This window comes from Tympanuchus pallidicinctus, unplaced genomic scaffold, assembly GCF_026119805.1.
Source record: "Tympanuchus pallidicinctus isolate F22 unplaced genomic scaffold, pur_lepc_1.0 scaffold3, whole genome shotgun sequence".
NCBI classification, from domain to species: Eukaryota; Metazoa; Chordata; class Aves; order Galliformes; family Phasianidae; genus Tympanuchus; species Tympanuchus pallidicinctus.
The window spans coordinates 67,768,113-67,781,724 of record NW_026294747.1 but is presented as its reverse complement, the minus strand read 5'-3'; the positions used below and the strand labels follow the sequence as shown (position 1 = coordinate 67,781,724).

Sequence of the window (13,612 nt, the reverse complement as noted above, 5' to 3'; positions counted from 1 at the left end):
AGAGCATGGCTTCATTTCATATGGGGCAAAATGCCGTTTCATCTGGTCTAACCTGTACATCTTAAGTAGCCTCGGTTTGTCTTCGAGTAGTTGTAGATCTGCCAGAGATTTGGGTGGTTTGAATTGCCTGGTGGCTTGCACCTACTAACATCGTGAACTGAGTTACAGGGGAGTAAGGACAATGATTTTGTTTGTCATTAAAACAGTCTTGCAAGTGGTTGATATACAGAAATGTATATTTATTTTTTATAGGACTGATAGTATTTTTAGAACTAGTGAATTATGCCTTAGGAAAGCCATATGTGTATGTTTGTAGAAAAGCATCCATATAGCTTTCGTAATTAATGCTATCTATCTTTACCATTTGCCTCAGTCACAACAATGAATATACATTTTTATTTTCTGCTATACATTGCTAGCCCAAAATACTGTGTCATCAGTTTTGTTGAAATGTAGCCTTGACAATGGCTGTCGTGTTTTTCCAGCTGTCTGGCTGAGCAGAGGAAGAAAATAACACCATAATGCCAAATACAAATAGGAAAATATCAAGGACTATTGCTATTTAAACTAACAAGTGAAAAAGCTTCCTTTCTGAGAAGACCCAACTCTGAAAATAAGTTCTGCTTTCATGCTTATTTTTCTACACAGGTGAAAATTTGGCTTTTAACTTCTCACATGAATTCCACTGTGAGATTTCTAAGACCGCTCTGGTGGGCTGAGCAATGCATGGTGGGCATTTCTGTGTGCACAGCATCTGGCAGGCTGGTGTATTTTTAGGCAGTGCCTTTTCCATTCATACAGTGTCAGGTTTCAATTTTGTGTTTTTTCCTTTCACATTAAACTATCAGCATATTTTTTTAGTGTTCCCAACAAGATAGCAGAGGCAGCTAACCCCTTCCTGACACAATGGATTGCTAGAGAAAGTTATTTTCACAGCGATGCTCAATTTGATAATAAAATTTCCTGCAGTTCCTTCATCCAGGGCATCTTACACCTGCAGTTCTGAAGTTGTGGCTTGCAACTGCAATTCTTGATCTCCATTTGTTTTCCGGGGTGCAGGTAAACCTTGTCTCTGAGCACATTTGGTGCGAGGATTTCCTGGTGAGGAGCTTCTACCTGAAGAACCTGCAGACAAATGAGACCCGCACAGTGACACAGTTCCATTTCCTCAGCTGGAATGATCAGAGAGTTCCTGCTTCCACAAGGTCGCTGCTGGATTTCCGCAGGTAAAGCACAAAGTATGGAAATTTATTTAAGACAATTCAGATCTGAGAAACTAAACTTAAACTAGCTATAATTCTGATAATTTTCTTTTGGAAGGGCGTCCTCAGCCCTCGTGATGCTGCAATGATAAACTAACATAAAAATCTGCAATGGATTGATTTTTGCTATTGCCTCACGAATAGATACGCTCAGTTCCCATTTAGAGATTGCTACCTTCTTCTCTTTGTACAGCTCTTCAGTGCTTCTGTACTTTGTTTTCCCAGTATTTAGCCGTCTGGAATTTCCAGGCCTTCCATGTGGCTCTCCTATGATCCTTATTGCAAGCATCTCACAAACAGAGTGCATTGTATGAGCACGCTTAAGGAGAAAATCACGCTGGAGTCACATGGCAATAATGGCATTACCATGGTAGTGTTTGCTTGTGATGCCTCTGGACTTTCTTTAGTTGAAGAAAAGGAGAAATTGGAGAAAGCAGATGAAAATGTTGTCGAAGCATGCCCTCTAGGATTTTAAAGAAAGTCAATATGGCTTTAAAATACAGACAAAGGCAAAACTGTGAAAACTTGTCACCTTCCCTCATGTCTGCTGTGTCTAAGTTTTAATTTGAAAATTAAAGCCGTGCATGATAAATATTGGAGAGAAGTAATCTTCACTTGATTGCAAACCATGCCCAGCACACCATGTGTAGGCGTTAGCATGTACCCGCTAATCCACTGCAGTGTGCTCATGACTAATGAAAAGAATCTCTGAGGTTTCAAGAGTTGGTTCTCAATCCATGAGCAGCCTCTGGGATCTCCCATTTTCTTTTCTGTGCTACAATGTTATCCACAACCCCCCAAAGTGATTATATAGGGCTTAGGGCCCAGAAGGTCCAGTCTTATTTCTTTCAGTCAGTGCTTGGAGCTTTGATGCAGAGATATGCATCTGAGGTGATAAGCTGGTTTATGTCCAAGCAGGACCTGGTTGCACAATTGTCTGCTGGTGCAATTTTGCCCTTAAAAATTTAGGGCCAAATGCCACCATTTATCCACCAGTAGTCTTTTTTTTTTTTTTTTTTTTTTTTTTTTTTTTTTTTTTTTTTATGTATTGCAAGCATTCTCAAGGCAGAGCCACCTCAACCATTGCAAGTCAAGTGACGGAGTACAGCAGTCACTGAGAGCTGGGGCTAGGTAAGGTCATAAGGACGTGCTCCAGTCACACCACAAGAACTGTAGTGGAAGAAGGAAGGAAGCATAGTCATAGGTTGGAGTTGAAACTGTAACAGAATTTTTTCTGAAGTTCTCTTTTCTGGGTTCAAATACAGATTTCAATGTGATTTTTATAAGTTGATTTTCCTTTGCTTGTGGTATTGAAGAAGTTGCCTGTAGTGAATTTTTGCTAAATGGGTTTTGCTAAGCTGTGCAAAGCTATCACGCTGTTTCAACACAGTGTCTGATTCTGCTTTTTGAAGGTAGTGGGAAATTTGGTGTCACTTGACTATAAATCAGCCTATACAACCAGAACATCTGAAGTTTGGAGCACCTCAACTCCTGTTTGAGTCATTAAGACTTAAGATCTATCTGTGAACTGCAGGGTTAGGTGTCTCAGTTTGCATCACCAAGAAGTGCTGGTTGGAGATACCATGTAAGGGTTAAAGAGCCATGCTGAGGATGTGTTGAGCAATACCTTAAAAAAGCAAAACTATAACTAGATGAGAGAAGTAGCTGAGCTGCTATTCTTTCCATTTAAAGCAAATATGGGAATGAACCTGTTAAGATTTAATTGAATTCTGAGTGTTCATTTAATATGTATTTGCAGTCCAGCATAGGGTACTGTAATCATTTGCTACGTGCAGATTTGGTATAATGAACTCATAATACAGAATGCATAGTAAAATTCCTTCTGAAAAGGAATTTTGGCATGCACAATGACTGGTCAAAGAATCTCAGTTTTCTTGGTCATCTGATGTTGCTGGTTTTTAAGGACAAAAAAGGGAATGTATTTGGCATTCATTTATACAATACATGTTTGCACCTGAAGCTTCCTATTTAAAGTACAAGCTCTGCTGGATTACAACAGCTGAGTCATAAAGCCCACACAATAAATGTCTGACAGCGCTGCCATACTCGCAGTAAGGTGGTGCTCGGAAGGGGCTGCTCTCATTTCCTTTAATCTATGTTTCTATGTGCATTCAGTGTGTTTGTATATATATATGGATATGTGTGTATATTTATATATTCACATACATATATGAAATTAAGCATATACATAACCAACCCTCTATTTTTTATAATTCATCACCAAGAAAAATTGGATTCCCAAAATTACCTTGCCCAGAGTCTGTGGAAATATGGACCTTACAATCTTTATTCACGTAAATTTTGCAAGTCTCTTTGACGGAAAGCTTACCTTTCTCTTGCTATGTAACAGTGTTTTAGAATCTAGCAGACACATTAAACCTTGGGAAATAATCTATCATACTTTCATAATGCAGGTATAAATTGCCAAAAAGAGATTATTTTACATATCTCAAAAATCTGTACAAAAGACAGTCCCTGAGAGGTGAGGCTAGTGCAGAAACCACTGGTCAGTTTTAAATGCTTCTGGAGTCCTAATTTCATTTTGAACAATAGACCAATCATTATTGCTCTGGACTAGCTTGTTAGTCATGCACTGATATGTGTAATTAAATATTTCTTGGGCCCAGAGGGAGCACATTTACACTATAAAGAGGGACTGCTAAGCTAAAAAATAATTAGCATCACATGTGAGGGCTTTGCTTAAACTATATATCTATTATGCTATCACTTCTTGCTGTGTGCAATGGCATTTACTAACACTGCTCACTTTAAAAATGGACAAATTCTTATTTTGCCAGCTAATTAGCGGTTGCCAGTGTCATTTTTGTGATGTTGCAGCTAGTAATATGAGCCCAGTTGCATAGTCACAAAAGTGATCATTGGAAACTGTGACTCTGCTGCAGGGACAATGTGGGAAACCCCTTTTCTGAGCCTCTAACGACCTCTGACCTTTGCTTGCTGATGGTTTGCATGATGATTTCTTTTTCACTCAATGAGCCAAGGGTTGGTTTGTATTACTAATCATTCCTTCTAAGTTAATTCTTCCTGTATATGTATATATATATATATATATAAATATATATTTTCTTCAACATTCAAGAACTTTGCTTATGGATGAATTTTCAGCTCACTCTCACTAGCCAGAACTAAGAATGAAGTGAGATGTTGCAGTTCTACATATTTTCTTACACTATATACAGAGAAAGCTATGAACCAGCTGGATTGAAACCCTTTGTTTTAATGTGTTTTCTGAAATGTGTGATAATGAAAATGTTTGAAACCCTTCAATAAAACTGATAAACATAAGGTGTCTTTCCCTAATGTGCGTCTCTGATTGTCTGATTTTCTGATAGGTTTAGTTCAATTTGTCACTGAAAGTATATTAGGACTGTGGTAGGTGGCTAGTCACAACATGCAGCTATCATATTAGCGGAGCCAAGGAACAAAGGAGCCACACAAGCAGAAAAAGAAATGGTAAATACCCCTCTAGTTCTTAGCCTTTATGTAATCTACTAAATGCAGAAACTACTCTTTGCTAGTGCACGTGATGGGGGGAGGATAGCCAGCTGCTGTGGGGAATGCAGACTCGTTTTATCAGCTGATGTTAGAGACATTTTAAAAATAGTTTACTGTACAATGTGAAAAATGAAAGTGAGACTTTTGTATTGTACATAGGTTGCTCCAAAATTAATGTCTCCTAATGATTCCCATGGGAACTGCAGCAGATACGGACAGCACAATAACACTACTCTATCGAGCCAATTCTCAGCTGCAACACTGTTTTTCATCATAGTCACTACCATTGCACCAGTGACAAACAAGAGCACTGGCGTGCCATGCTTGTAAAAATCTGCATGGCCGTCTGGAACGTGGTTTGTCTTTCATGTTGCTGTCACCACTGCTGAAGCGCACCACCCACTGCCTCAGTGTGCTCACACCCACTGTTTGATCTCCATAAATGCAAGCATCGATGAATGTCAATGGGTACAGTGTTTTCTGCATGGAGGAATTCACTTCCACACCTTTGCTTTACATGTACTTCCATATCAGACAACGTTTTGTCAGGCTGCCCCTCTGCTGCCATTTGTCACACACACCAACAAAATGGAATGGAATATTGGTGGGAAGGCTCAGCTTCTACCACCACACCATCAACATTCACCTCTGTGCTGAGGGCCAACATAATCAAATAGGTGGCATTACTTTTGGAGTAGCCCTCGTACAAAAGGAGCTGATCCTCAGATACAAGCATGAATAATCAAGTGACTCATTCATGCTAAAACTCTACTGCAGTTTAAGTCATTGAAACTATAGAAGTGTTTTTGCTTGATAGTGCCTGTGTATGTCTGTGTTCATGGGCATATATATGTCCTATATAATTTCCAAGTTCAGGTGCTTCTTGCTTGTCACTTAACTCACTGAAAGTTTTTTTACGGCATTAATTGCTTGCATACAAGGGATATAAAAACACACAGAATATAAGTATGAATTTACATAAAAGAACAGAAGAGAAAGGATTGTGAAAAAAATCATGAATTCTAATGTTTAAACAGAATTATTACAATTATCACATTTGGTTAGAATCTTAGATAGTAAAAAGCAGACTGTGAAGTTCCAGCTTCTTGCACCGTCATCAGCATCTCTGTAGCCTGCTTGGATTTCGTTCCAGGTATCCCGACTCCTTGTCAGATTTAGAAGCTTAGGCATCTTCAGGCTATACTGTAAGCAATGTTATATGCATGCTTTCACAGCACAGATGATAGCGAATAGATGAAAAGCCAAGAAAGAACTGAATGATTCAGGAGGTTAGTTGTGCTTTAAAATTCATAACAACATTGTAGCAGTCGCCAGATTCCAGCAGCTCGCTTCTTCAGTTCAGCAGTTAGGATCTGTTGCCGCACTTGCACTAAGCTGGGCACCATCAGGGTGGCTGGGCATCCCTCAAAAGCTGCCTTGTGATGTGATTTTAGAGGAGACCTAGATCTAGTAAGCTCAAGCATCTCAACAAGGAAAATGAAAGGTTTTGATTTCCTGAGGAAGTGTTTCACTGTTTGATCCTTTATGCAGCTTGCCTTGTTAGCATATGTGTGCATATTTGATGGGCTTTGGATGTGTAACATACTTTATATGCAAAATATATTCTGGAGCAGAAGAGAAGATTTGGGATTTTGGTTTTTGTAAGACAATATAAATAGATTTAAGCCAACGTTGCAAGCTCTATTCTTAGACTAGGTGCCTTTGTTCAACTTTCATATCTGTACATTTACTGTTTCACTTCAGATATAGTCTCACCATTGAGAATCTTCAGCTAGAATGCTGGAGGAGGCAATCATATAAATATTAAGTGTTTAAGACCTTTGCATTAGACCCGAAGCAGTGCATCTTACAGATTGCTTGACTTACTTTTACAATAAATGGAATACGTTTTACATTTTTGTCAGAAGCTTTTCAGAACGTTTACTATTTGCTCTTATGGGAAGAATTGGTTTTACCAAACAGCACACATTATATAAAGTATACCAGAGTCACCATTTTTAATTTTGGATTCAGCTTGATGCCCCTCAGTCTTTCTTTGAGTAAGCTCGTGATCTCAAAGTTGGCTTTCAAATTAAAACATCTCATGATGATCTTTTTGGAGCTAACGTCTGAGACATTGGAGAAAGGAGATCATTTCCTTTGCCTAGCCAGGAGGGGATGTTATCTGGGACCTCTGCAACAGCCAAGCAGAAGCAAACTTTAAACAAGATTACGTATGTAACAACTGCTTGTTTTTATCAGGAGATAATGAATTAGTTTATTTCAGGAATGTAATATTGGCTTCCTCATATTGCTTATTTTTGATATGTGTCTGAAGAAGCAATATGTAATATGCTTAATTAATTTTTTGTGTCTGCTTTTTTTCAGGAAAGTAAACAAGTGCTACAGGGGTCGCTCTTGTCCAGTAGTTGTTCACTGCAGGCAAGTACGATTTCTAAAATAGCCTCACAGAGATTTCTATGAGCAAGAAGTTAATATAGATGTAAGCAAAGCAAGCAAATGAAAGCTTTAGATGAACCACCATACAGATATTAGGGCAGGATGCAGATATTAAATATAAATCGTCTGGTTCTTAATGCTAAATAATGCTTAGGGGTTTTTTTCATAATAAAATTATTTTTTCCTGTGATTTTATGGATGTTATGACTTGAAGTAGCACTGTATAGCCACCTTTACATATGCATATAATACTTCAATTTCTTCAGTCATCTCCTTCTGAAGAAGTGCTTTTCCATGTGTTCCCTCCTGATTTAGTCTTCTTATTTTATTCACACTCAGTAAAGTTGTTTTCTTCTTCCCTTGCTTTTAATGATCATGATAAGGAGAGGGCAGTGTTAGGGAGTGGAAGCCAATCCACAGATTAGGTCAACTTCTGGCCTGACACTCCTAGATGCAAACAAAACCTATTGGGCAGGTCAATGGAAAAATTTGCTCTAGGAATGTTAATGTTTGGTTTCAGGGATTCTAAATTAGAAGACGAATGTTGTACTTCCTTATTCAAGATACTCTTGTGGACAGGAAAGGCAGAAAAAAACAGCCCCACTGAGAGGCAGGTTGTTTGACATGTGGCATTCTGCTGTTTGTGGGAGGGAAGAGGAGGAGCATGTGGTGTAAATATGCCGAGGTGGTGACTGGGCAGTTGCCTTCACCAGATGCCAGGAGGCCTTCAGATGAGAGCAGCCTGGAGCAAGCTACTTTGCATTGCCTTTAGGAAGCCTGAGAAAAGAAATACACCAAATGAAGAGCCATTTAAGTTTCCTACACCTTCCTTCTTATAATGGATGAAAATGTCTACTTTTCGTTCAATAGTTTTTCTTTATTGGACTCGATCACCGTTTTGTCTATTGCTGTTCAGCTTAACTAATGAGATTGTGTCTTTGTTCTCTTTACAGCCATAAGAAAGAAATATATTACCATTACCTCTTTCTAAGCAGTGATCTAGGAACTGAAAGAGGGAAAAAAAAACCTGCCTACACAGACTTAACAAAAATTAAGTTTCACAGCCTGTCTATAAACAGAACATAATAACATGCTTCACACTGTTCTATTATTTTTCCTTTCATTTATACTTGTACACAAATTGAGCTATCAATAAAAATAATGGCTTAATTAATAAACCTACATACAGTCTAATTGGTCACACATGCACCTTTGAAAAAATTTTGGAGGAGGAAGGAAAAAAAGCTTTTACTTAAAGTCTTAATTATGTTTGCTAACAACAGCTCTAACAGAGCATCATGCTGGCAATTACACATTGCTGTCTGAAAGGGACTCAAGCTGCATTCACATTAGGGAGCATTTCCCATCCCAAGGCTTGGTCTCACATCTCTGAGGAATGACTTAAGGTACAAAAAGTTAAAGCTGTTTCTCAGGAATTACTTGATAATTTTTCTTCTGGTCATTGCACCTAAAGAACAGTTAAAGCAAAAATTAAAAAGAAAAATCACTTGTGACCTACACTGAAGAAAGACTGCAGTCCATCATTAATCAAATATTTCAGCTTTCAGACAGGTCTCTGCATGCATCCCACTGACCACACTGTTCAAATATAATCCACAACATTTGGGGACAGTTCTAGATAACACTTAGGTTAGGCTTATTCTGTGGTTCTTGAACTCGTATGCAGGTGACTGTAAGCACATTATATCTACACTTTATAGCAGAAATGCCGTCTTGTTTTAAGGTTACTGACTTTTCCACTTTTGTTTAAAATGTTTTTATTGCATAAACACAACTTGATTTTAAAAAAAATAAAACCAGGCCCTGTTATCGATGCAGGCTAAGCTTCCCCAAACAGCTAGTGTTAATTCAGGGCAAGCCTTCTCTCTCCTTCTCAGTACCCTACATTTACCCTCATTCAGTCCTCTGCCTTCTGTGTGGGAGTATAACATAATGGCAGGTACCTTTATGTTGAGATGCACATTGATAGGCTTATTTTTTCTTTTTCCCTTTCTGTTGGCAGTGATGGTGCAGGAAGAAGTGGAACCTACATTCTAATTGACATGGTTCTCAATAAAATGGCTAAAGGTGAGAATCAAAAGGCTTGTTACTTCCTCTGTACTGAAAGATGTGCTTGTGTTGCCATGGCAACGTGGGGAGCAATATTCACAGAAGACCTGAGAAAAAATTAGAGGCAAATTGTACATTTTCCTGAATGTTCTTAAGTTTTTATTTTCATAATGATTTCAAACAGCAAACCCAAATGCAAATGCTTTTTGAATGAACAGATGTTCTTGAGCTGTTGAGAACTATTTGAATTTTTTAACTTTTCATCATTGAGCATAGTTATCATAGTTTTTAGAAGAAGGTACTTTGAGGCTAAACAATTCTTGCTTAATGATTATGTGGGCTAGGTCCTGAGATGCCTCATGACCTTTGCCCAGTCTGCTGTCACCTATCCAGGCATGATGGTCAAGCACAATTCCTTTTCTTTGTGCAGCTCCCTGTTATCACTGTATTTCACTGAAGAGCTGGTACCAGACAAGTTCCCTTGTGTACAGATTTGTCTTTTAGGAGGAAAAACGCTGCAGTGACCTTTGCATGAGACTGAAAATAAGTTATCTAGTTCACAATTCTGCCACTATCTGTTCAATGTTGGAAAACTTAGTTAATTTATGAAGTAGGAAATCATCTGTCCTGTGGTAAACACATACTATTCTTTGTTAAAAGCAGTGCCTGTGGATTCTCTAGAGATTTGGATCATTATCTTATTGATCACTAAATGGTTTGCAGTGGGAAGTGCTTGAGATGTCCTAAAATAATCTCTGTATGGCAGAACTAAACCACATTTTTAATACTGATGTGGTCTTTAAAAGGAGGGAGGATAAAAGTGGGCAAGTAAACCTGGCATACTAATCAGCTTGATTTATCATGCCCCTTTCCCATGCCTTTGACCATGTTTGTATCAGGCTGTGACAGAACAGCATTTTAGAAGGACAAATAACCTGTGAGGAAGAAAATAAATAAGAAATTGTCGTTTGCCTTTCTTAATTCCTACGCTGAGTTCGTAAGCTGCCTCAATACGTTATTAAGCACAATGTGTTTGTATTTGTAGTAAAAGGATTGCTGCAATAATGTAAATTAATTTATTTGGAGAAGTAGTATTTAGTCCTTTGACTTCTAATCATTTTACAGTTGTTGCTGAAAACCTTCTAACATAGTCTTATTTTTAGATGTGGTTTGAAAATATGCTACTTGCTTTGCAGTCATCTATTGCATCCACGTATCACAGTCCTGTGGGGCATACTGATGTGATGCCCCTTTTTCCTCCCTGTGTTCTGACTGTTAACGTGGCTGGTCACACATGGACATAAAGGGACATGTTTTGTGCCTGTGAGCATAACGTGGAACTTGGTCCTGATGTTAAAAGAAGTTGTGTGCCTGTTTTCTTCTTAGCCGTACCCTGAAGATTTTCCAGTGGGATGAGATCAGTTTCTCATGCTCACTGGAAAATAGGTTTTCTCTCTGTGCGGAAATATGGAGATATCCGCAGCACTTGTTCCATTCCTTGTGACAGCTGAGTCTTTGAAAGCAGGAGCAATGAAATTAATATACACCTTGTTAGGTATTTGTTCAGCTCACTTCAGTCATCAGAAACATGAAGCTGTGATGAAAACTAGATTTAAAACATATGCAATTTACTTGCATAAAAAAAGTAAATGAGAAGTATTTTCTAGCTCCAGGCTTTCAGCCACTTAAGGGAGGGTTGACTTTGTTGTAAAAGCACTGAGGAATGCCATTTATTGACTCCATTGTACCATGTAATGTCAAATTCCATTTTAAGTGCGGGCTTAGTGTTTCACAATACGAGACAAGTCATGTGAAACTGGCCAGAGAAAGGCGTCATAGGGCTTTTTGGAGATCGGTCACCCCCATTTTGTTCTTGACCTGCTCCCCTCTGCCGATGGGGGTGTGCAGCACGAAATCCCCTGACCTGGAGCTTTGGCTGGGGTTTAAATGAAAGATCAAAGGGCAGAGCGAGCATCTCAGCCCTGCTGAGGTGGGCCTTTCCCAGGCTGTCACACTGTGCGGCCACCAAAGGTTTTGTTCGGGAGGGAACCGCAGCCCAGCCTGTGCGGCCGGGGCCCTCTTTGTCTGGCCTGAGAAGCTGGAGGCCCAGGTTGAGGATCCAATGTTCATCAAATGATCAAAGGCCTGAAGCCCTGGACATGAAATCTTTCTTTCCATTTCCTTTTCTTAGAGAATGAATTGCACGAGTGGCAAAGAATGCCGTTTCCAAAGCTTTTATGTGGAGTGCGAGGGCTAACTTCAGAGTCCTTCAGTGCTAAACATAAAAATGTAAGTGCACTTTCAATCTGGGCCCAGCTGCAGGGCCAGCATCTAGTAACATTTCTTTCAAAAAGGCTTTTAAGGATTAAGGCCTTCAGTCTTTCAAAAAAAAAAAAAAAAAAAAAAAGACTTTTAAGAATAAACTTAGAATAATTTGAGTTTCTTGTTCCACTGTCTGGTTTATTAGAAAGTAGACAATAATGCATTTTTAAATCAAAGTAAATAGAGGAGTACTTAGTTTCGGCAGTGGGAAAGTAGAAAGCAATCAATAAATGCCTTGGCTCTTTAGTGGGGTTTTTAATGGGGTAGATGGAGAAAAGGAGCTCCTTTTTCATGTAATGATTTACTTCCCCACATTCTCTTAGACAGTTAACTGTAAATGCCTTTGTCATTAACAATTTTTTCCCCTACTGCTCATTGAATTAGTGCTAATACTTAGTCTATTAAGCGTGTTATAAATTGGTATCTCCTCCTATCTCGCCTGTTGCTGTGCCTCGTGTTATTTTACATGCTGAAAACCACCAGCAAGCGACCTGCTCCTTAAGCAGGGAGAAAGAAACTGAGGATTTGGTGCTCAACATCTGCTGCACCAGGCTGACGGCTGCAGCTCCATTGAGAAAGCAAGAGTGAAATTAAACATGAAAATTTAAAAGGGCACCTGATTTTCATGCACAGGAGAAGTGGAGGGGGTGGCAACGTCCCCTTAGAGGCCTTGCAACCCCAGGCCAGGGCTGGGTCTCAGCTGCCTGCCAGCCCGCAGGCCTCCCATAGCAGCACGGCAGCACGAAGGATTTCCTGATGGGTCAAGGTTTTAATGAATTTCACTATTCTCTATACAATAAATATAATGGCCGCATCTGTGCATTCACTCCAAATAGCCACATTAAATAATCTTATTAGGAACTGGAACAGCGAGAGAACAACGATGTCTATTCAGCGCTATCATTGCTGTGTCGTGTCAGTGGAAAGTTTTAAATGCAAGGATGTACTTCTGCTTAGTTGTTCCAGCAACCCAGTGCTTCTGTATATCATATACATTATTACTATAAGTATTTTTATTGCAATATTCATGAGCAGAGCAGTTACGAGGCCTTAGTCCTGTCCCCATCAAAGTGATAACAAAAACGATGTGATGTGGAGCCTGGCCTTACAGTAGCATGTGATTCTTACATTAATATGAAAATTGTTAGAAGAGTTACCAAGGTCACTTCTGATTTCCCTGACAGACAGGTTAGGGCAAATTTTAGTTTTGAGTAAGAAGTTTGTAAGTGATGTATTTGAGCTCCTTGGGTGCTTTCATGATTCAAATAAGCACTGAAAATGATAATCGGTTGTTTTTGTAGATAACAGTACTCCCTGGGTTTTTGACAGACTGTTTTTCTGAGGATGATTTCTGCTAAGAATTTTAATGTTCTTCATGTATTTACAGGTTTTATCTTTTGTTACTAAAGAGGATGAACTGTTTTAAATGAATTTACTTGATATTCCTTCCTCACTCTAAAATCACAGTAACTCTGAGCTGATGAGTATGGGGTTTTCTTTGATCTGCAGCAAATTTGGGAAGTTTCTGATTTCTTGTCCTTTCTGCAGTCATATTCTAGTAGCTAAAAGTCTAATATATTTCAAAACATTTTTACTAAGTGTTTCTGGCATGTAAAAGAAAAGAATAAGATTATGGATCTTCCTCCTTTCATTTTTCTGAACTTGGAGGCTTGGACAGTGTTGATAAAAGTTTGATTTTTAGATATTAATCCAGCTGGCAGCTATGTGGGTTTTGCTGACCATCCATTTTCTTGTGTTTGAACTAGCTGGAACGAGATGAGTCAAAGGGAAAGTGAATATGAATTTTCAACTCCTTTTAAAGTATTGATTTCAGAATTCTAAAACCCAGCAAAAAGATTTGACGTAATGAAGGCCAGTGTTTCTTCTCTCCCATTGAAAAGCTTGGATTGTAATTGATGAGCGCATGCACTCTGGCCTGAGGTGACTGCAGAGGTTATCTC

At 38.9% G+C, this 13,612-nt stretch overlaps 1 protein-coding gene across 4 annotated transcripts in view; it reads left to right on the top strand.

The window, feature by feature from the left end:
* PTPRN2 (protein tyrosine phosphatase receptor type N2) overlaps positions 1 to 13,612 on the top strand; it is a 620,450-nt gene that overhangs the window by 586,757 nt on the left and 20,081 nt on the right. For 3 of the 4 annotated variants that reach the window (XM_052695759.1, XM_052695758.1, XM_052695760.1), the window contains exons 19-21: positions 1,060 to 1,226; positions 7,188 to 7,241; positions 9,283 to 9,347. In XM_052695759.1, coding sequence (XP_052551719.1) covers positions 1,060 to 1,226; positions 7,188 to 7,241; positions 9,283 to 9,347 — 286 coding nt within the window. Of the gene's footprint in view, positions 1 to 1,059; positions 1,227 to 7,187; positions 7,242 to 9,282; positions 9,348 to 9,759; positions 10,279 to 13,612 lie in introns of those variants that run through there. The other variant, XM_052695761.1, reaches the window with a different exon arrangement.